Below are 23,915 nucleotides of genomic sequence, written 5' to 3'. Positions count from 1 at the left end.
AGAAACAAGAAAATTATTAATTATCCCAAGAATGTCACTGTGCACCAGAGATTTCATCATTGTAAACATGAACAAAAATTATAATGAACCTCAGCAGTATATTAGACTTATTTACTAACGCAGTGTAAAGAGTAATATGGGCTTATTGAGAAGGACGAATGCATTGTACAAAGTGCAGTCACCCATACATCCAAATGGATTTTCATTATACTGAAATCAGAGTTAATTGGTTACCATGGTTGCACACTGCACTTTGCCTTGCTGAATAGGTACACATAGGGGTGTTCATTTAACTCCTTTATATCAGGTATTAGCAGTTGGTGGGGAATGGACCTGAACACAATTTAAAATCTGTCTATGCATATGACGACCTAATAACTTTCAGCCAAATGATCTGAACTCTACCTTTCCTATGTCCACTCCCCAAATGTAATTCCAAGCATGGTGTCAGGTTATATATGATCACCAAATGTTAGCTGAGGTAAAGAGAAAATGAACTCAACTGATTGCTGTAAAAGGGAAATAAAGTGTACTTTCAATAGTACATATTTTGGTTATTATTGTAACTAACCTACAGTACGTTGTGTATCTAAAGCCAAAGGATGTGTTTGCTTTTTAAGGAATAGGAAATAGTTAAAACCCCTGTTGAGTTTTTTTTTTTTTAATCCCATTGAAGAGATTTTTCTTCAATTCCTGTCTTGAAAACAACAGGAGGGGGAGAAGAAATCTCTGAAAAGTAAGGTAAAACCAATTTTCTAGACATCTCTCACTGGAGTAAGTGCCCCCAATTGAGGATTTTGTCTCTATCCATTCCCCTTGACAACCCAAAATTCTGAACTTTCCCTCACTTTTAGTCCAGTGACAACGGTCACCGGGAAAAATTGAGAGGGTAAATCTCCCCACAGAGGGGACAGACTACATTAAAAACCTGCCAGGAGTTCTAAACTTTCCCTGCATTATCCAGAATTAAAAAAGGGGCAATTTTGTTTTCATTCTGTCTGCACATCATAGACTTGCATTATGAAAAGGAACAGTAAAACAAAACAATGATGTAGTACTAAAAATCAGGGTGCTGCACATGCATATGTAATCATGGCTGCCCCATGTACCAAATTATAAAGGATATATGAAAGGTTCTTGAACCATACATTGACTTTCGAACCATATCAGAAGATTATTACATGTACATCTCTTTTAAAATGCATTTCTAAAAATACATTGAAAATACATCTTAATACATCTTTAAAGACATATCTTTTTTTTTTGTCCATAGTTAAAGACATATCTTTTAATACATGCTTTGTGATTGATTGCTTGTTCTAACATAATATTCCTACTTCTACTTGACAACCATTTTGGTATGCAGAGTGAAGACATAAAACACCTTATAAATGAGATTGATGAAGGGAGGTCCAATCTGGAGAAGGTCAAAAAACTTCATGTTGAATGTTTGATGTTAGACTGGTACCACAATGGAGCCAAGGATCATTCACATAGGTAATATGTGCCCCCTTTTTGCTCCTATAATTGAAATGTGACTTACATGCTCACCAAACTGCTGCAGGAGTTTATAATGGTCAACTCTATGGTCAATATTTATATGGTTTAAGACTTTATTCTTTTTCAAAAGAAAAAGAAACGGCTGCTGTAACTACATAAAAAGTGTTGGATGTAGTTGAGCTTTAAGGTGAAACTACACTGTATATGAGCACCACAGCCCCAAAAAGGCTATTTAATTAATTTCTAAAATTCAGAGCAAACTTATCCACCTATCCAGGTCTCCAGGCGGATATTCTCACTGACATGCAGGAACAGATCTCTAACCCCCCCCCCCCCCCACACACACATACACAAGTCAGTAAGCATTAGGCATACCTTTAACCCCTTGAGCACCCCCAGTATTAACCTCTACCCTGCCAGTGTCATTATTACAGTAACAGTGCATATTTTTAGCACTGATTACTGTAGTAATGTCACTGGTCCCCCCAAAAGTGTCAAAAATGTAAATTAGGGGTCCGATCTGTCCGCCGCAATGTCGCATTCCCACAAAAAATCGCAGATCACTGCCATTGCTAGTGAAAAAAAAAAAAACAATAAAAATTACATAAATCCTTCCTGTAGTTAGTAGACGCGAAAACTTTTGCGCAAAACCAATCAAAATACGTTTATTGCGATTTTTTTTACCAAAAATATGTAGCAGAAAACAAATTGGACTAAAATACTAAAAAGATTTGATTTTAACATTTTTTTTTTTTTAAGAATGTCATATAGCAGAATGTGAAAAATATTGTTTTTTTTTTCCAAACTTGTCGCTCATTTTTGTTTATAGCGCAAAAAATAAAAATTGCACATGTGATCATATACCACTAAAAGAAAGCTCTATTTGTGGGAAAAAAAAGGACGTAAATTTAGTTTGGGTACGACCGCGCAATTGCCCGTTAAAGTAATGCAGTGTCAAATTGCAAAATAGGGCCTGGTCAGGAAGTATAAGAACATCAAGCATGAATAAAATGCCGGCCGGCTACACTCTACTCCCGTCCTTCTGGGATCTCTGCACATTCGGTGATGTCAGCACGGCGTGAGCCCGACGCGTTTCGTCACAGATGTCGACCAGCAGCCAGCATCCAAAGACTCTGTAGCACACCCCAGCACCCCTTGCCATTACATACATTCAGTTCTGGAGCTGCCGGAACTGTGTTCCCCTGTATTTCCGCTGAAAAAAAGCCCTATTTATATATTGTGTATATTGCATATGCTTTGACACGCATTGATAAACGCATGTCAGGGCACCAGGAGTGGATGGACCCTAAAAGTCAGTTCACAGTAATTATTGCTTGTTGCTCCTTAAAATTCTAGCTGCTTACTGCTGTTAACTTTGAGGTTCTATGTGATGTCTATGAAAAAGTATAACTAAAAATGAAAACTGACAGAGTAGAGATAAAGGTAAGAGGAAAAGATAAGATCAAGGCGGAAAAACTTTCTTTATATATGTCAGGAAGTTAAAAAAAGGTGAAAAAATATAAATAAAACTGAGACATTTACATATTTTAAGTAGGGTAAAAAGTCTGTATAGCTGAATAACTATTTGATAGAGAAATTCATAACTTCATATTTATGCAATATTTATATTTGTGAATTTAAAGTAGATGTCACTGAAATCGCATATATACTTTAGTGTAATCTGAAAAGTCATCTACAGCTTCATTAAAATAATACTTAGTGAACCTATGATGATAGTCACTCTTTGTTCAGTCAATTATGACAACGCTTTGTTGCTATCTACCAATCGCTTTCCTGTTGGAGACTGACACCGTCGCTTCAGATGGAAACCGTATGACTACCGTAATTCACACTGTCAAACCTGCATTTATATGTGTGTAGAGGACATTTCTAAACACATACTGTATAAATTGAATGTAATGATTTTTCACAGGTGCCATTCACACTGCATTTCCCTGGATTTAGGTATTTGCAGCTTAGCTGTATTTAGAATAAACAGAACTCTGTGCATTCAGGATCTCGCTAGACACGCTAAACGCATGCAAATGTGACTAAACTCAGCATTCTGCATTGTTGTCACCATCAGCAAAGCTGTACTGAGCACTGACAAGCAGGCCATGTTGGAGACAGGTTGGAAATGCAACAAAGGTTAAAAAAACAGACAAAAGCAATATTTTATACAGCAAAAATATAGCCATTGTTTTTGATACACAGTGTTTTAGCAAACTGAATGTCATCCAGTTAGGGTTTACATCTACTTTAACCGCTTGTTGCCCGCCCACAGTAATTTTACTGCGAGCTGATGGCAGCTTCAGGCCGTGCGACATACCTGTACATCATGGCCTTTCTTCCAGGTTTGGGACATGCGCATGCATGTGCAAATTTGGGAGCTGATTTCAACAAATGATTTTGGCTAAAGTCAGCTGATCGACTGTGGGCAATCACACACAAAAACACAGAACTCTATATATTGTGAACAGCGATCTAGCTGTTTTTTCCCCCCCGCAAAGCAGGAAAAAAAACAGACAGATAGTAAAGTAAAAGCAGCACACATTACAAACATTATACATTATTAGGCACACAGTTAACCCTTTGATTGCCCCTAGATGTTAACCCCTTCCAGAGGCATAACAAGTACCTTCAGAGCTCCAGTGAAAGAAACTATGAAGCGTCCCCCCTGACCCCCAGTCGAGGCTCCCCCATGGTGGCAGAACACCAGGGCCCAATCGCAAGTGTGATCTTCTACCACCACTGAACCACTGGTGTCAGTATTTTTTTTTTTTTTAGGAGCCCTATTGGAGGGCTTTGGTAAACTATCAGGGGTCTAAACAGACCTCTGATGTTTCACATTTAAGACAGAGAAAGGAGTTTGAGGTCTGTGTCCTTAACCTCCCTGGCGGTATGATTCTTTTGGATTTTAGGTGCTGAAAGCGGTACCATTATTTTGCATGTAATGCTTGTGAATGAGCAGCCCAAACCAACTGTATACATTTATTATATATATATATATATATATATATATGTATACATATATTATGTATACATATATTATATATATATATACATATACGTATATATATATATATATATATATATATATATATATATATATATATATATAATGTATACAGTTGGTTTGGGCTGCTCATTAACAAGAATTATGTATATATATATATATATATATATATACATGTGTATATATATATATATATATATATATATGTATGTATGTATATATATATATATATATACTGTGTATATATATATATATATATATATATATATATACTGTATATATATATATATATATTTTCATAAAAGGTACAGTAAAACTGCAGGAAAGGGCACTGGGGGGCAATGTAATGTGATTTTTTTTTATTTTGAATGGTATCAGTGTGTTTGGTGTGTTTTACATTTGAATTTGCCGCTGGTTCCACCCCCCGGCGAGCGTCACGTCGCCGGAGACGGATGCCGGGGCTCGCAGATGATCGGAAGGAAGCTCCGCCACCGCATACCGCCGCGGAGGAAGTCACAATTATTGTTGGTGGATTCCTTTTCCTGCACTCAGCAACCTGCACTGGATCTTTGCTGTTTGTTTGGACATTTGTTTATACTATTCATTTAACACTTCAGCGTTATCATATTGGGACATTTATCATGTATTAATTTGTACATTCACTATTTAAGTTCATTGGTTGATAACAATCATTATATCACCTGCAGTTTTTTATTGTTAGTTTGATTCATATTCAACACCTCAATTTAGCGCAGCTTTTCTTTAAAATTTTTCTTTATAATAATTCCTCTATATACCACCCCTGCCGCCCCTACTATACGGGTGTACAGGGGGCCGCACAGGTCACCTGGTTAATGGGGCGGGGACGCAATTGCGACCCCTGTACGTACCCCCCTGACCCCTTCCCAGCCAGGGTCATTAGTACAGTGACAGTGTACAGTATTAGCACTGATCAGATTGCCCACCACACTATCACAGTCCCACCACTATATGTTGCTAAACACCGCCATACCAGTATAGTGTCATAGCTGCATAAATTCAAGTATATAAACCCTAGTTTAAAGATACTATAACTTTCACACAAATTAATTATTATACACCTATTGGTATTTTGTTTATCAAAAAACATGTAGCAGATTACATTTTGGTGTAAATTTATGAAGAGGTTAGATTCTTGGATTTTTTTATTAGATATATTTTATAACAGAAATAAAAAAATACCGGAATTTTTCTTTTTCAAATTTTCTCCTTTTTTCGTTTATATCTCAAGTAATATAAAACCCAGTGATTAACAAATAGCATCAAAATTAATCTCTATTTGTGTGAACAAAAATGATACAAATTTAATTTGCTTACAATGTTTCATAGCTGCGCAATTGCCAGTTAAAATAGTGCAGCGCATGAAGGGGGTAAAACCTTCTGGAGCTCAAGTGGTTAATGTTTTGAAGAGAAAAATATTGTGAAATAACAGAAAGAATATAAATATTCTAACTTAGATTAGAAAGGTAACCCTTTAAAGGATTAACAATTTCACTGGCCTAGTGTACAAAAATGGACTCAGGATCAAGAAGAATGAATGTAATAATATGGTTTTTTTAAAGGTGTAGTCCACCAAAAAATTGTTTTCAGTAATAGGTGAAGTCTAGTAGGCTATGTCACCTGCTGGTTTCCTAAATATCTCTTAGAGATTGAGACCTTTCTGCCATCATTTCTGACTCTGACTCCCACTTTGAGTTTTGGGTGTTCTTACCAACCTTGAGGTGTTCTCACATAATATAATATTATAATATAAAATGCATGAATAGTGGGATTACCCAATAGCCAGGGTAGGTATTAAAAACAGTTTTTTAAATGTTTTAAAAAGTTTAGCTCAACAGCAGAGTCCCTAATACAATTGGTAGCTTTTTAAAACTCTAGTATTATTTATTGCTTTAAAATGTAAGCCTTATTGTGTGTGTAAAACAAGCCAGCAAACATTGAATGAACTCACATAAAAAGACTCCTAATAAATCAGATGTTAAATCCATTTATTTGTTGTAATTCATTTTTGCATATGCATACTATATAATCTAGGAAGTTAAAAATAGAGGCCTGTTTTTGAACTTGACCATGCAGAAGGTTTAGACCCCATTCAGACTAGCGCGACTTGTCAGGCGACTTGTCAGCCTGACAAGTCGCGGTCGGTCGCGGTCCATTGAGTAGTACAGGACCCGTTCTAATAGGAGCGACACAAGTCGCTCAGACTTAGAAAAAGGGTCCTGTACTACTTTGGGGCGACCTGGGAGTGACTTGCATAGACTTCCATTATGTGAAGTCCCTGCAAGTCGCGCCGAAGTCGCGGTGCATGCGACTTCACAGGTCGCCCCCCGAAGTCGGATCGCCTCAGTGTGAACCGACTCTTACAGTACAATGGTGATTTGTTATGCCATTTATTAGAAGCAAAAAAAATGATGCCGGTATGGTACTGGTAATTATCTAATTAAAGGAAGAGCTGTTTTAGACAAGGGGCATTGAGCTAAATTAGCTGTAGATGATTTTAGAATGTAGAACAGCTATGTATCTAATGGTTGCACTTTGTATCAGGCAGATGTTAGATCAATTTCTTATGATCGCTTTCAGCAAAGAATTGCAATTTTATATATCTGGGAATAGATCCACTATTTCCTGCTGGTCTGGCGGTGACTAAATATCAAATTTTATATTGCATTTCAGAAACGTTGCGCTATAACATTTCTTATGTTTTTGAACATGTAAGGATATTTTTATTTTATTTTTTTGAAAGGTGAACTAAGGACACAGAGAGGGAGATTTACTAAAACTGGAGCACACCGAATCTGGTGCAGCTGTGCATAGTTACCAATCCACTTCTAACTTCAGCTTGTTCGATAAATCTTTGACAATAAAACCTAGAAGCTGATTGGTTGCTATGCAGAGCTGCACCAGATTCTGTGTGCACCAGTTTTAGTGCATGTCCTCCATAATATTTTTCCAACTATGTAACTAATTGCTTGTTGTTGAGGTAGTGCACAAACAGAAAGCATACCTCCCAAGCTTTTGAGATGGGAATGAGGGACACGTATTAGCAAAAGCTTGTAGGTATAGGACACACCCCCTGAAACACCCCTTAAAGGAAAATTATACAAAAATAAATGATTAGCGAAACCTACAAGTGCTTTTTTTTACCACTACTATTCCTTTATACTGTTTTTTAGATTTTCAAATGCTGCAATTTAGAAATTGGATCAAAGGTTTAGCACTGGGAAACACAATTTGAAGGATAAAAAGTGCATTATAGATACAACTATATTGATAAGACAAAAATGAGGGACAAATGAGGATGAAAGAGGAACTTTGCTCCAAATCTGTGACAGTCCCTGGAAATCAGGGACAGTTGGGAATTATGAGAATGTCATCTATTACGTTGCCTTTTTCCCTATTTTATGTAGGCCTTTTGAAACCCAAAGCCTGAAAAGTTTTTCAATGTTGCCACCTGCTCGGGAATCCAAAACGTCCTCACCATTATTACAAAGAAGAAGTTTAAGTCCACCTAGACTACGCTGCAGGAAGAAAATCAGACATGCAGGTAATGCTGTTACGTTCCTAAATGATCTTAGAAATTAGATGGTGTCGTGATTTCTAAATATTCAATGAGTAAAATTATATTGTGAACCAAACCTCTAGGTTTGTATACAGTCTCTTTCTTGGTTTATTTCCTCAGTGTCAAAATCAACTTTTTTGGATGGTTCTCAAATAGTTGGAGTCTATTAAGAAATGCATAATAGGGGTGCCAAACAACTGAGAATTGGCGTTCACTCAAAAGGGTTGGTTTACTTAAGGCAAATACACAATTCACTTTGAAAGTGAAGTGTCACTCCGCAAGGACATTTTCCTCTGAGCTTGTGATGGAGCATGTGATGAAGCTTACCTTTGCACAGAATATGTAATCACATGCAAGGAACATTTAAAAAAAGCATTTTTGCTTGTTCAATTGGACAATAGAAGTCAGCAGAGCTTCACCTCATTCACTATGCTCTGATGATAATTACCTTGCAGAGTACAACTGCCATTGCAAAGTGAACATTCTTTTTGCTTTTAGTAAATCAACCAAAAATTTTTTACTGATACATGAGGCTACAATATAAAAAAGCTGTGCATTCCTGGTCTGAATCATGGCAAGAACATAAACTTTATAGCAGTATGAAGGGAAAAAAATAAACTTTTGGATGATATCAACAGCAATCCATTGCATAAACTGGCCTCTTAGTCTGGGATGAACATGCCAAAGTTTAAGCCAAATAAATAGCTACTTGCCCCTACTCACCGAGAGAGGGAAGGAGAGATGGGAATTGTTTTGCTTCATTTATTTGAAATGAAGGGGCCCAGGGGGGTTGCTTGGTAGGAAAAAGACCAGGGGCTTCAGCCCAAAGGTAAATTTGATCCCACGACGCCCCCTTCCGAAATCAGAAGGGGGCGTAAAGATCAGCGCCAGGGAGCTTTGCTCGGCACTGGATTAAAGATGACTGTAACACCAATTAGAGCATTTTGATGGGGCGACACCTCTGGACCACTTCACATTACACAGCTCCCCCCCCCGCACCTCTGGATCCCTTTACATTACACAGGGCCCCTCCACACTTCTGGACTCCTTTACATTACACTGCCCCACTCCCACACCCCTGGACCCTTTTACATTACACAGCCACCCCCCGCACCTCTGGACTTCTTTTGCATTACACAACCCCCCCCACACCTCAGGACCCCTTTTCCATTACATAGCCCCCACCACTTATCTGGACCCCTTTACATTACACAGCCCCCCTCCCACACCCCTGGACCCCTTTACATTACACAGCCCCCCCCCACAGAATAAAAAGCTTCTATTACAAATTGTTTGGCACTAACTGTGGAAGAGTGCGTTACGCTAAGTGTGCAAATGTTCAGGAATGCGTTGTACAGAGTGCAAGGTTCAGGAATGAGTTGTACAGGGTGCAAAGTTTAGAAGTGCGTTTCGTACAAAGTGCAAGGATAAAGAGTGTGTTGTACAGACTACAAGGTTCAGGAATGCGTTGTACAGAGTGCAAGGTTCAGGAATGCATTGTACAGAGTGCAAGGTTCAGGAATGCGTTGTACAGAGTGCAAGGCTCCATAGTGCGTTGTACAGGGTGCAAGGTTCAGGAGTGCGTTGTCCAGGGTGCAAGGTTCAGGAGTGCATTGTACAGGGTACAAGGTTCAGTAGTGCATTGTACAGAGTGCAAGGTTCAGGAGTGTGTTGTACAGAGTGCGAAGTTCAGGAATGCGTTGTACAGAGTGCAAGGTTCATGAATTAGTTAAACTGCAAAGACACCAATTAGTTAAATATAGCACACTTATCCTAAAATCTTGATTAGCAGCATACAGGAGCCGAGGGAAAAATAGCGGCATCAGATGGAGCATAAATGAGTGCAGCCTATAGCAGGACATGCAGCAGTGTATCATCTATCCAGCACAGCCAGGGATTGGTGGGCAAGCTGTGGGGAAGCCTCAATGAGAGTGATTGGAGCTGTCAATTTGAAGCACTGATGTCGGGGATGGGCGGAGCCGATATGCATAGACAAATAGCCGGCGTCGGCGCCCTGTATACATTGCTGGCTGGGGAGGAAGGTGGCTGGGGGGTGGGACCAATTGTAACTACTGTATGTGCACCCACAGCAGTGTATAATTCAGGTTTATTATATACCACTGTAGGTGCACATACAGTAGTTACAATGGGTCTTGCCCCCTGCAACCTTTCTCCCCGGCCAGCAGGTGTTTGTCTATGCGCTGGACGAAGGAACGGAGCCTCGCATATGGGCCCCACCCAATCACTGGATGCGCTGTATAGATGTTACACTGCTGAGGTTTGTAGTCCCCGAGTTCCCAGCCCACTCCAGGCCTTGGGACTCGGGGTTAATAATTTTATATAAACAATACAATACCCGGGGGGGGTCACAGCTATAGCCACAGTCAGCCCCCCCTCCCGACGTCACTGAAGGGGCCCACCCCTTCCAATTGCGTAGAAGATAGGGATGCACTGATACCAATTTTTTTAAGACCGAGTAAGAGTAACGATTTTTTTTCTTGCCGATACCGATTATCGATATTTTTAGTGTCGTGGCAGTTTTTTTTAGGACTCGTTCACACCATACATGCATAAAAACTGATGGGAAAACCGCACAGATTTCACTTGCAGAGACATCAGTTTCACATCAGTTTCCATGTGTATTTCAGTGAATTTTTACAGCCTGTTCACATACAGTGTATCCGGGAAGTATTCACAGTGCTTCACTTTTTCCACATTTTGTTATGTTACAGCCTTATTCCAAAATGGATTCAATTTATTATTAAAAATAAAAAATGAAAAAAATTACATGTACTGTACATAAGTATTCACAGCCTTTGCTTAATACCTTGTTGAAACACCTTTGGGACCAATTAAAGCCTTAATTCTTTTTGAGTATGATGCTACAAGCTTTACACACCTGTTTTGGGCAGTTTCTCCCATTCTTCTTTGCAGGACCTCAAAATCTCCATCAGGTTGGATGGGGAGCGTCGGTGCACAGCCATTTTCCAATATCTTCACAGATGTTCCATTGGGTTCAAACCTGGGCTTTGGCTGGGGCACCCAAGGACATTCACAGAGTTGTCCTGTAGCCACTCCTTTGTTATCTTTGCTGTTTGCTTAGGGTCCTGGCTGTTTGCTTATTGTCCTGTTGGAAGGTGAACCTTCGCCCCATTCTCAGTTCCAGAGCGCTCTGGAGCAGGTTTTCATCAAGAATGTCTCTGTACATTGCTGCATTCATCTTTCCTATGATCCTGACTTGTCTCCCAGTCCTTCTGCTGAAAAACATCCCCACTGCATGATGCTGCCACCACCATGCTTCACTGTAGGGATGGTATTGGCCAGGAGAGGAGCGTTGCCTGGTTTCCTCCAGACATAATGCTTGCCATTCAGTCCAAAGAATTCAATCTTTGTTTAATCAGACCAGATAATTTTGTTTCTCATGGTCTGAGAGTCCTTCAGAAGCCTTTTGGCAAACTCCAGGCGGGCTATCAAGTGCCTTTTACTGAAGAGTGGCCATCTGGCCACTCTACCATACAGGCCTGATTGGTGGAGTGCTGCAGAGATGGTTGTCCTTCTAAAAGGTTCTCCTCTCTCCACAGGGAAACGCTGGAGCTCTGTCAGAGTGACCATTAGGTTATTGGTCACCTACCTGACTAAGGCCCTTCTCCCCTGATTGCTCAGTTTGGCAGGGCGGCTCGCTCTAGGAAGAATCCTGGTGGTTCCAAACTTCTTCCATTTACGGATGATGGAGACCACTGTTCTCTTTGGGACCTTCAATGCGGCATAACATTTTCTGTACCATCTGTGCCTCAATACATTCCTGTCTGGGAGGTCTACACACAATTTTTTAGACTTTATGGCTTGGTTTGCGCTCTGAAATGCACTGTTAACTGTGGGACCTTATATAGACAGGTGTGTGCCTTTCCAAATCATGTCCAATCAACTGAATTTACCACAGGTGGACTCCAATCAAGTTGTAGAAACAGCTCAAGGATGATCACTGGAAACAGGATACACATGAGCTGTCATGGCAAAGGCTGTGAATACTTATGTACATGTGATTTTCTTCATTTTTTATTTTTAATAAATTTGCAAAGATTTCAAACTAACTTCTTTCACATTGTTATCATGGGTTATTGTTTGTGGAAAGGTTGAAGAAAATAAATAATTTATTCAATTTTGGAATAAAGCTGTAACATAACAAAATGTAGAAAAAGTGAAGTGCTGTGAATACTTTCCGGATGCACTTTATATGCACAGAGCGATTTGAAAAAGAGTGCGATTTCAGTTCGGTTCAGGTGCAATTTCTAATCTTATACATTATAGTCTGTATTGGATTCACACCTGAACCGCTGAACGAAATCGCATCGGAATGGTCCGCGCATATGTAAATCGAGTCTGAAGGTATTGCTTTTAGTATTGGAGCATTTGCAGGAGTACACTGCACTAGACAAAACAAATATGTTCTTATGTATGTCTCTCTCTATTTTTCTCCCCCGCTTTCTGAAATTTGCGTAAAAAAAGGTGTGCCTTAAAACACACATCAATGTGCAAAAAATGTGTGTCAATAGAAAGGCAATGCACGTTTATTTGTGAACAGGCCCTGAACAGGAGGATATGTACTAAAACTGGAGCATGCAAAATCTGGCGCAGCCCTGCACAAAAACCAATCAGCTTCCAGCTTTTATTGACAAGGCTTAATTGAACAAACTGAAGTTAGAAGATATTTTGGCTACAATGCAAAGCTGAACCAGATTCTGAGTAAATCTCTCCCTTAAAATTTTTCTAGCCACTGAGTGCATATAGTGTTTTTTTTTACTTTCCGAAGTGACATGACTTTTTCACCAGATATGGATTTGTTTTATTACAGCAGAGGTTTAATTACTATACAGTCAAAAATCATTTTTAATGTAATGTATTTTTCTCATTTGATAACACTTATAGAGCATACGAAGTCTAGTGTGCTGAGAGCTCTGAGTCACGGTGTGACACTGACAGAGAGTACAGCAGACCCGGATAGGCCTCCTGAAACCAGAGAGCTTTTCCTCATTAAGGACAAGAAAACTATGTCGGTCCTAAAAGGTAAATTCTATTGTTCCAATCAACCCCTAAAACAGAAAAGCTTTTATTTAATGTGTTTGTCTGTGTAAAATAAAAAAGCTCAGTACATCACTTCAATACATGCTTGTTTCATCTTTTCTAATACTCTACAAGTAAAGAAAAATACCTGCTTATCTGCCAGAAATCCTGTGTGCACCTAACTTCCCATTTGAGCTGACAAAACAACAAGAAATTCAGAATCTTTACACAGCATATGCAGATGAAATTAGTACACCTGCACACTCTGTTACATAATTGGATAATGGAAGTGCATATTCATAAAATTTAAAGAGAATTTAAACCCTCACATATACGTAGTGAAGTAAACAGCCTCAGATAATACACAGAGATGAAACAAATCCTCCTGCTATCAGTTTTACTTGTATATGTGCAGTCTTCCCCTTTGTATACCCTTTCAGAAGTGCAGATCATATTAAAAATCTTTCTTCATCTGTCTCAGCACAGTGAAGAGGGCGGAGGGGAGACTGCACTTACACTGTGTGAGCGCTGTTTGGAAGAAAGGGACCCCCCCTCCCCTCCACAGGCGGAGGAACGAAGGAACACACAGAGTTGTGTTCTGAATAGACAACCTCCCTGCTAATCTCCCTGTAAGCTCCCTCCCGACACAAATTGTTAGCTTATGTTATCTCATGTGTCGGAGAACTTGTCAAAAGTGACTCTGATAGGCTGATAACAAAGGAATGAAGCTCCAGAGAGAAACGACACTTAGAGCTTTGAAGAGAGATAAGTAAACACTGCAGATATATGTGCTTAGTTCAACTTTCATGAATGGCGTTTACAACCAGTTTAATGCGAGAAGATTTAACTTCTTTGGTAAATCAGCCTAAATGCTAACTGCACTAAGATCCCAAGCAGTGTTGTCAGCCCTGCCATAATTACAGAGCACCCCCTTCTCATTTCCATAACATACCATAAGAGGGGTGTTCTTTGTAGTTTGGGAGGAGAATTGGGCATAACTGGCAAAACTGCTTGGGATTTCCATGTAAGTGGCCCAGGAGCAGAGGACCTAGAAGCACAGCACTAGCAAGATGAACAGGTATTTGTCTGTACTTGCAGCATCTTATATCAACCTTTTAAAATTAGCTGGCTTTTTCTTTTCTTTTTTCTTTCTTGTTCTTTCTTTCTTTCTTCCTTTCTTATCTTTATCTTTTTGATTTACTTTATTTTTGAATATCTTTGAAAACACTATTCGGTTATTCGGTTGATTAGCATTTAATACCAATGTTACTTAATATACTAAGTTAAAAACGATAAACTATAGTACTAATACTCTATACAGTACTGATCCTTTTAATATCTTGTTTAACTCTTTGATTTGGTTAACAAATCTGCTATAGCCCTACTTTCTTTTTTTAGGGTTACATTTCAATGTCAGTTATACTTTTATGTTCCTCCTTTATTTATTTACAGTTGTGCTCATAAGTTTACATACCCTGGCAAAATGAATGATTTAATGGCAATTTTTCAGAGAATATGAATGATAACACAAAAACTTTTCTTTCACTCATGGTTAGTCTTTGGCTGAAGACATTTATTATCAATCAACTGCGTTTACTCTTTTTAAATCATGACAACAGAAACTACCTAAATTACCCTGATCAAAAGGTTACATACCTTGGTGATTTTGGCCTGATAACATGCACACAAGTTGACACAAAGGGGTTTGAATGGCTATTAAAGGTAACCATCCTCACCTGTGATCTGTTTGCTTGTAATTAGTGTGTGTGTATAAAAGGTCAATGAGTTTCTGGACTCCTGACAGACCCTTGCATCTTTCATCCAGTGCTGCACTGACGTTTCTGGATTCTGACTCATGGGGAAAGCAAAAGAATTGTCAAAGGATCTGCGGGAAAAGATAGTTCAACTGTATAAAACAGGAAAGGGATTTAAAAAGATATCCAAGGAATTGAGAATGCCAATCAGCAGTGTTCAAACTCTAATCAAGAAGTGGAAAATGAGGGGTTCTATTGAAACCAAACCACGGTCAGGTAGACCAAATAGGAATTCAGCCACAACTGCCAGGAAATTGTTCGGGATGCAAAGAAAAACCCACAAATATCTTAAGGTGAAATACAGGACTCTCTGAAAACATGTGGTGTGGCTGTTTCAAGATGCACAATAAGGAGGCACTTAAAGAAAGATGGGCTACATGATTGAGTCGCCAGAAGAAAGCCACTACTAAGCAAATGCCACAAGGTATCGTGCTTACAATACGCCAAACAGCACAGAGACCAGCCTCAAACCTTCTGGCACAAAGTCATTTTGAGTGATGAGACCAAAATTGAGCTTTTTGGCCACAACCGTAAACGCTACATTTGGAGAGGAGTCAACAAGGCCTATGATGAAAGGTACACCATTCCCATTGTGATACACGGAGGTGGATCACTGATGTTTTGGGAACGTGGGAGCTACAAAGGCACAGGAAATTTGGTCAGAATTGATGGCATTTTTTGCATTCATCAGCCCGGAAGCTGCACATGGGACATACTTTGACATTCCAGCATGACAATGATCCTAAACACAAGGCCAAGTCGACCTGTCATTGGCTACAGCAGAATAAATTGAAGGTTCTGGAGTGGCCATCTCAGTCTCCTGACCTCAATATCCTTGAGCCCCTCTGGGGAGATCTCAAACGTGCAGTTCATGCAAGACAGCCCAATAATTTACAGGAACTGGAGGCTTTTTGCCAGGAAGAATGGGCTGCTTTACCATCTGAAAAGATAAACAGCCTCGTCCACAAATACCTCAAAAGACTTCCAGCTGTCATTGATGTTAAAGTGGGCAATACATGGTATAAAGAACTGGGGTATGTAAACTTTTGATCAGGGCCATTTGGGTATTTTCTGTTGTCATTATGAGTTAAAAAGAGTAAACACAGTTGATTGATAATAAATGGCTTCAGCCACACACTAACCATGAGTGAAAGAAAAGTTTTTGTGTTATAATTCATATTCTCAGAAAAATGGCCAAGAATCATAAATTCTGCCAGGGTATGTAAACGTATGAGCACAACTGTATTACCTTAAGTATATTGTGCCTTATATTATTAACTATATGTCTATGTACTATGTCCTATGTACTATGTCAAGAAAACCAATAAAAATCTTGAACGTTAAAATGATTTGACTTCCCCAGGTAAAGATGTTACACCAATTACTGCCATTTACTCTTATACTGCTGTTTAATTAAAAAAGCCCATTCATGCTTCATGACATAATAAAAACTGCAATGTCAGTACAGAGTTTTGTACTGTGGTGAGTTACAGCATACGTTCTTCATGCTGATAAACATATCATCAGTTTGTAATCACATAAGCACGTGACAAATCTTCAGTTGGAAATACTGCTGCATTGATTTCTAGAGGAGATTGCCCTCCTCTGCACTCATGTGACATGCAGACATCTGCAATATTTACTTGTAAAACTGAACTTTCCTAATACCCAAATTAGCAGTCAAATTTGATAAACGCCCCCTACTTCCAACTGTCCCTGATATCGAAAAACTGTCCCTGACTTGGAACAAGGTTTCTCTCTCCCTCTTTCCTCCTCCTTTGTCCCTCATTTTGGTCTCATCTAGATAGTTGTATATAAAATTTTAGCTTTCAAAAGTGTTTACCAGTGCTAAACGTTTAATCCAATTTATGAATTGCTGCATTTGTAAATTTAAAAAGCCAGTATAAACATATAGTAGTGGTAAAAAAAGCACCTGTGGGTCTAGTACCTTTGTTTAGAGCTGATGGTTGGCTTTCTTATAATAACAAGTGATGCGGCTAAGCCTTCCACAGCTCGGCCGGGTCTCCCACCTGACCGGATTTGGCTTTGATCAGGTCTCCAGTGTAGTAACCCGGAAGCGATGTCATGACACCACTTCTTGTTACTAGAGCCCTAAAGGCACCAGATTTTTTAAAAAATTTCAGTATTCAAAACAGCCAAACTTGCCGTTTTGAATGCTTTTAAGTGCAGAGGAGGGATTTGTTGTCTTTTAGACCCCAGATCCCTCCATAAATTGTTACATTCCTTGTGACAGCAATAAAAGTTAAAAAAAAAAAAAAAAATGTTAAGGGATGGCTTAAAAATAAAAAAATAAAATAAAGAAAAGAAAAAAAATTAAAATTGAAAGCGCCCAGTCCCTCCGTACTCGCGCGCAGAAGCAAAGGCATATGTAAGATGCGCCCACATATGTACACGGTGTTCAAACCACACATGTGAGGTATCGCCATGGTAGTTAGAGCAAGAGCAATAATTCTAGCACAAGACCTCCTCTGTATCTCTAAACAGGTAACCGTTAATTTTTTTTTAAAACGTGGCCTATGGAAAGTACCGTAGTTTGTCACCATTCCATGAGTGTGTGCAATTTTAAAGCATGACATGTTAGGTATCATCTATTTACTCCATATAACATCATCTTTCACATTATACAAAAAAATTGGGCTAACTTTACTGTTTTTTTTTAATTCTGCGCAAATACAGTGTGACATAAAATATTGCAACAATCACCATTTTATTCTCTAGGGTCTCTGCTAAAAAAAAAAAATACATATATATATATATATATATATATATATATATATATATATATATATATATAAAAATAATATTTGGAGGTTCTAAGTAATTTTCTAGCAAGAAATAATAATTTTATCTTGTAACCAACAAATGTCAGAAAAAGGCTTAGGCATGGAGAAGTTAAGGTGGAGTGTTGCAGGAAGTGTGTCCTATGCCTACATACTTTTGCTAATAGGTGTCCCTAATTCTCATTTCAAAAAGTAGGGAGTTATGTGTTTGTATGTTTCCATTCACACAGCATACCTAAAAACATTTAAATGTATTTCATACCTCTCTAGTTGTTTCTTTGGATATGTTTAAACAAAGGACACCATAGGCAGCATATTTTAGAATATAAAGATAATAGGCAAAGTAAGGGACACTTTTTAACCTCCTGCCATCCGCGCTATAGCCGATAGACGGCTACAGCGCGGACTCACATTTCCGGGAGGCTTTCTTTATACGGCCTCCCAGACACAGTCTCCCCACGCGCTCCCGCGAGCGCGCATCGGGGAAAATCTGTGTTGGCCGTGTCCCTTGGACACAGCCAATCACAGATCATGGTAAATGGCCAATCACAGCAGCCATTTACCACGTGATCGGCCCATGCAATGAGAGATGATCTCATATGTAAACATATGAGATCATCTCTCATCGCCAGCGCTCCTCCCTCACACGGAGACTGCAGTGTGAGGAAGGAGGAGAACCGATCAGCCGTCTGGGACACAGTGGAATGTAATCAGGGCACCGATCACCAGTGCCCTGATTACTACAGAGGTAAAAAAAAAAACAATGTGCCCACCATCAGTGCCCACAGTGCCCCCCATCAGTGCCCACAATCAGTGCCCATAGTGCTGCCAGTCAGTGCCCATCAGTGCCTGATCATCTAGGCACTGATGAGCACTGACTGGCAACACTATGGGCACTGAGTGTGGGCACTGATGGTGCTGCCCATCAGTGGTCATCAGTGCCACCCATCAGTGCCACCCATCAGTGTCCATCAGTGCCACCCGCCAGTGCCCATCAGTGCCGCCTATCAGTGCCCATCAGTGCCGCCCGTCAGTGCTGCCTCTCAGTGCCCAGCAGTGCCACCTCTGTGCCCAGCAGTACCACCTCTCAGTGCCCAGCAGTGCCACCTATCAGTGCTCATCAGTGCCGCCTATCAGTGCTCATCAGTGCCGCCTATCAGTGCCGCCTATCAGTGCTCATCAGTGCGGCATATTAGTACCTCCTCATCAGTGCCACCTCATCAGTGCCCATAAGTGCCACCTCATCAGTGCCCATAAGTGCCACCTCATCAGTGCCCATAAGTGCCACCTCATCAGTGCCCATCAGTTCAGCCTATCAGTGCCCATCAGTGCCGCCTCATCAGCGCACATCAGTGACGGAGAAAAATGTATTTATTTTCAAAATTTACTCGCAGAAAATAAGAAAAACACTTTTTTTTTTCAAAATTTTCTGTCTTTTTTCTTTTTTTTTGTAAAAAATAAAAAACCCAGAGATGATTAAATACCACCAAAAGAAAGCTCTATTTGTGTGAAAAAAATGATAAAAATTTCATATGGGTACAGTGTAGCATGACCGCGCAATTGTCATTCAAAGCGTGAGAACTTAAAATTGGCCTGGATGGGAAGGGGGGGAAAGTGCCCAGTAGGCAAGTGGTTAAAGTTTATTAGCATACAATGTACTATCCAGGCCTGAAGATCTTCTTTATCAGTCATAAACTAGATGTGCAGAACTGTCTGTACTCACAAAATATTAAAGAACTGCCAGCACAGTGCAGACAGGGTTAATTTGGGAAATCAAAACTCTCTATCCCCCTCAAAAACAATGCATACATGGAGGATATTTATTCAACTGTTAAAGAGAAAGAAGATGCTTTCCAAAAGAAGTAGTTCTACTTCTAATATTCTACTGGAATACCCTTATTTTTACCTCAGAATACTTGGAGATTTTGTCATTTGGTGACGTTGGTGTGCCATGCAGGGGCATATCAATAAATCAGTGGGCCTGTGTGCAAGATAAAAAGTGGGTCCTAGGCATTGATAAAAAAAAACAAAAAAGCGTCCCGGGCCTTAAATTGCGTTAAATATTGGACGTGGCCTAAAGGGTGTATGTTTTAATAGAGTCTGAGATGACTTACATAGTGCAGAATGTGGTAATGTTAAATAGGGAATGTACAGTGCGGAAAGTACGGTGGTGGGTAGTATGTGCAGGAGAGAAGTGCGCAGCGTATGGAGGTGAGTAGTATGTACAGGAAAGGAGTAAAGAGTGTATGGTGGTGGGTAGTATGTGCAGAGAGGGGGTGCGAAGTGTATGGTGGTGGGTATTATGTGCAGAAGAGGAGTATGGAGTGTATGGAGGTGGGTATTATGTGCAGGAGAGGAGTGCGGAGTGTATGGAAGTTGGTAGTATGTACAGGAGAGTGGTGTGGAGTGTATGGAGGTGGGTAGTATGTGAAGAAGAGAAATATGGGAATGTATGGTTGTGGGTAGTATATGTAGTAGAGGAATATAGACTGTATGGTGGTGGGTATTATGTGAAGGAGAGGAGTGCGAGGAATTTGAAGGGGGGTAGTATGTACAGGAAAGGGGTGTGGAGTGTATGGAGGTTGGTAGTATGTGCAGAAGAGGAGTATAGAGTATATGGTGGTGGGTAGTATGTGCAGGAGAGGATTATGGAGTGTATGGAGGTGGGTAGTATGTGCAGAAGAGGAGTATGGCGTGTATGGAGGTGGATAATATGTGCAGAAGAGGAGTATGGAGTGTATGGAGGTGGGTAGTATGTGCAGAAGAGGGGTATGGAGTGTATGAAGGTGGGTAGTATGTGCAGAGAGGAGTATGGAGTGTATGGAGGTGAATAGTATGTGCAGAAGAGGAGTATGGAGTGTATGGAGGTGGGTAATATGTACAGAACAGGGGTGTGGAGTGTATGGAGGTGGGTAGTATGTGCAGAAGAGGAGCATGGAGTTTATGGAGGTGGATAGTATGTGCAGAAGAGGAATATAGAGTGTATGGAGGTGGGTAGTATGTGCAGAAGAAGAGTATGGAGTGTATGGAGGTGGGTAATATTTACAGAAGAGGGGTGTGGAGTGTATGGAGGTGGGTAGTATATGCAGAAGAGGAGTATGGAGTGTATGGAGGTGGGTAGTATGTGCAGAAGAGGAGTATGGAGTGTATGGAGGTGGGTAATATGTATAGAAGAGGAGTATGGAGTGTATGGAGGTGGGTAGTATGTGCAGAAGAGGAATATGGAGTGTATGGTGGTGGGTATTATATGCAAAAGAGGAGTATGGAGTGTATGGAGGTGGGTAGTATGTGCAGAAAAGGTGTATGGAGTGTATGGACGTGGGTAGTATGTGCAGAAGAGGAGTATGGAGCGTGTGGAGGTGGGTAATATGGACAGAAGAGGGGTGTGAAGTGTATGGAGGTGGGTAGTATGTACAGAAGAGGAGTATGGAGTTTATAGAGGTGGGTAGTATGTGCAGAAGAGGAGTATGGAGTGTATGGAGGTGGGTAGTATGTGCAGAAGAGGAGTATGGAGTGTATGGAGGTGGGTAATATGTACAGAAGAGGGGTGTGGAGTGTATGGAGGTGGGTAGTATGTGCAGACGAGGAGTATGGAGTTTATGGAGGTGGGTAGTATGTGCAGAAGATCAGTATGGAGTGTATGGAGGTGGGTAGTATGTGCAGAAGAGGAGTATGGAGTGTATGGAGGTGGGTAATATGTACAGAAGAGGGGTGTGGAGTGTATGGAGGTGGGTAGTATGTGCAGACGAGGAGTATGGAGTTTATGGAGGTGGGTAGTATGTGCAGAAGTTCAGTATGGAGTGTATGGAGGTGGGTAGTATGTGCAGAAGAGGAGTATGGAGTGTATGGCGGTGGGTAATTTGTACAGAAGAGGGGTGTGGAGTGTATGGAGGTGGGTAGTATGTGCAGACGAGGAGTATGCTTTTTGGGGGCCAGTGGATGGTGTCAGTAGGGCAGTGGATGGTGTAAGTAGAGCAGTGGAGATTGTCAGAATTTTTTATTTTCACTATTTTTTACAATTTTATCAATTTGATTTTTCAAATATTTTTTACAATGTATTTATATATTTTTTAGGGCAGGGGGATTGTGTCAGTAGTTTTTTACATGATAATATATTTTTATCATTTTTTTTACAATTTAATTTTTTTGATATTTATTGATTTATTTCTTTTTTTTTATCAGCCCTGCTGGTGGGCTTTGGTGAGATATCAGGGGTCTGAACAAATCACCCCGACTGTAAACCATGGGTGCTGTATGGGGGTCACAGCGCCCCCCCCCCCCCTCAGGCCCGTGTGCAGGGAACACCCTGCACGCATGAATGATACACCACTGGTGCCATGCCTTCATTGCATGTCAACATTGTGGGCCCAGATATTGTCCATTCCCCCTTTCTGTTTCTGGTCCTCCTATTACATTCCCCTTGCCTTCCTGATTCCCCATCCTTTACACCTCTCTTTTTTCTTTCTTCCCTTCCTAGATTTTTCTCTATACTGTTACACCCCTTTCCTCCCTCTTTTCCTATTATGCACAATGAAAAATTTAGTTGGCATCAGGGAGGCTATGGTGCATACCTTTAGTTTTGGTAACATTTAATATGGGTTTACTGAGAAGATATAACGTGGGGCAGTTTTTTTTTTTTTTGCCTGTTTTCAATTTGTAACAATCGTCCTGGTATAATGACTGTATCGTTATTTTGCACTTCCTTACTATCTACCTAAATAAATAAATAAATAATCTACAAAAAAAAAAAAACATTACATTAAAGAGAAGAGCTAAATAACAATTTTAGCAAAAAAATAAAAGGGGTAAGCAATGATTTGTAAATATTTTTAAGGTTATGCTTTGTGAATAGGAACATACAACAATCATACAGTAGGTGTTTTTCCAATTTGGCTTCAGAAGTGGAAATACATTTGATTATAAATTGTAAAGAAGCAGTTATTTTAAATGGGGCATACATGTATGACCAATTAATATCTAAAATAATAAAGAAAAACTGTCACATGCACTATGTTTTTAATTGTTTTTCTCTGATTTTAACCAGCTAGACACGGACAGTAGCTGAAATAAAACAATATAGTTTTTATTTCTTTACAGATTTAAACATTGTAGAGAGCAACAGCGTGCAAAAAAAACCTAAAAGAAAACCTAAAAAGTAAGTCTTCAGACTTCTTTACTTTTATTACTTTACATTATGTCATTATTATTATTGATAGGAATTGTTACATTATTATGTTATATTTTAGTGGCCTAGATATTTCTTCATCTCGCTGGCTGAGGACACATGGGCTGGTTGCTAGAAGGCTCACTATAATGGACGCCTTGGCCCCAACAACTGTTCCACACTCTTCTAAATATATTTCAGTCCTTGACAAGCATGTCGTTTCCAAAGTGTTTGATGAGGTAAGTGCACTTTTGTGCAAAATAATGACCATCATTTGAAAAATTTTACAACATTTAAAGGAAATATACAATCTTTTAAATTTTTTAGATATAAAATAAATCAGCTGGACAAAAATTATGTTATGAATTTTTTTTTGTTTCTATTTATAATTTATATACTGAATAAATATTCAGGCTTTGCGTTCTGCTTTGCAGTGCTACATAACTGTGCTTTCTGTTCCTTCTCACAATATTAGTTTGCGAGTCGGCTATCTTACAAAAACAGTAGACTTCGTGGCTGATATAGATTTTCAGTTAATAAAGCCAATTTGCAGGCAAAAAATTAACCCCATGCTTCTCCCGTATAACTGATTATGCATGTTTTTTTTTTCCTTACCTTGTAAAGCAAGATGCAATAATTGAGAGTGTGGGGGGCATCTAATCCAGAGCTGCAGGTGTACAGCCACTGGCTGGACCCCTACAGTCCCATCATATTGACATCACTCCTCTACTGGATTCTGAGAGGACCCCCACCGCTGGACAGCAATAGGAAGTGTGAATATCACGCAGGCAGTAACATGAACAACCTCTCCTTATGAAAACAGAAGACTTGGGATTGGAGCATTTTGGGCATTTGTATGTCATGCCAAATTAGCAGAGAAGAGGAGGGTGGAAGGGGAATAAGGGATATTTGCCTGGAGACAGGCTTTAAAAGAAAGACACATGAGTTGATTTAGTAAAAA

At 39.7% G+C, this 23,915-nt stretch overlaps 1 protein-coding gene across 1 annotated transcript in view; it reads left to right on the top strand.

Annotated features, from left to right (window-relative positions):
- The window catches only part of VWA3B (von Willebrand factor A domain containing 3B), a gene marked incomplete at its 3' end in the record, with an annotated part of 264,070 nt that overhangs the window by 95,290 nt on the left and 144,865 nt on the right, over window positions 1-23,915 (top strand). Inside the window, exons 14-18 of the mRNA XM_082245271.1 lie at window positions 1,367-1,497; window positions 7,963-8,099; window positions 13,041-13,178; window positions 22,888-22,945; window positions 23,037-23,193. Coding sequence (XP_082101397.1) covers window positions 1,367-1,497; window positions 7,963-8,099; window positions 13,041-13,178; window positions 22,888-22,945; window positions 23,037-23,193 — 621 coding nt within the window. The remainder of the gene's footprint in view (window positions 1-1,366; window positions 1,498-7,962; window positions 8,100-13,040; window positions 13,179-22,887; window positions 22,946-23,036; window positions 23,194-23,915) is intronic.

The sequence above is a fragment of the Pelophylax lessonae genome (assembly GCF_965119305.1).
Source record: "Pelophylax lessonae genome assembly, chromosome: 2".
Taxonomy (NCBI): Eukaryota; Metazoa; Chordata; class Amphibia; order Anura; family Ranidae; genus Pelophylax; species Pelophylax lessonae.
The sequence above is the reverse complement of the archived record's forward strand: the minus strand, read 5'-3'. Positions and strand labels throughout refer to the sequence as shown.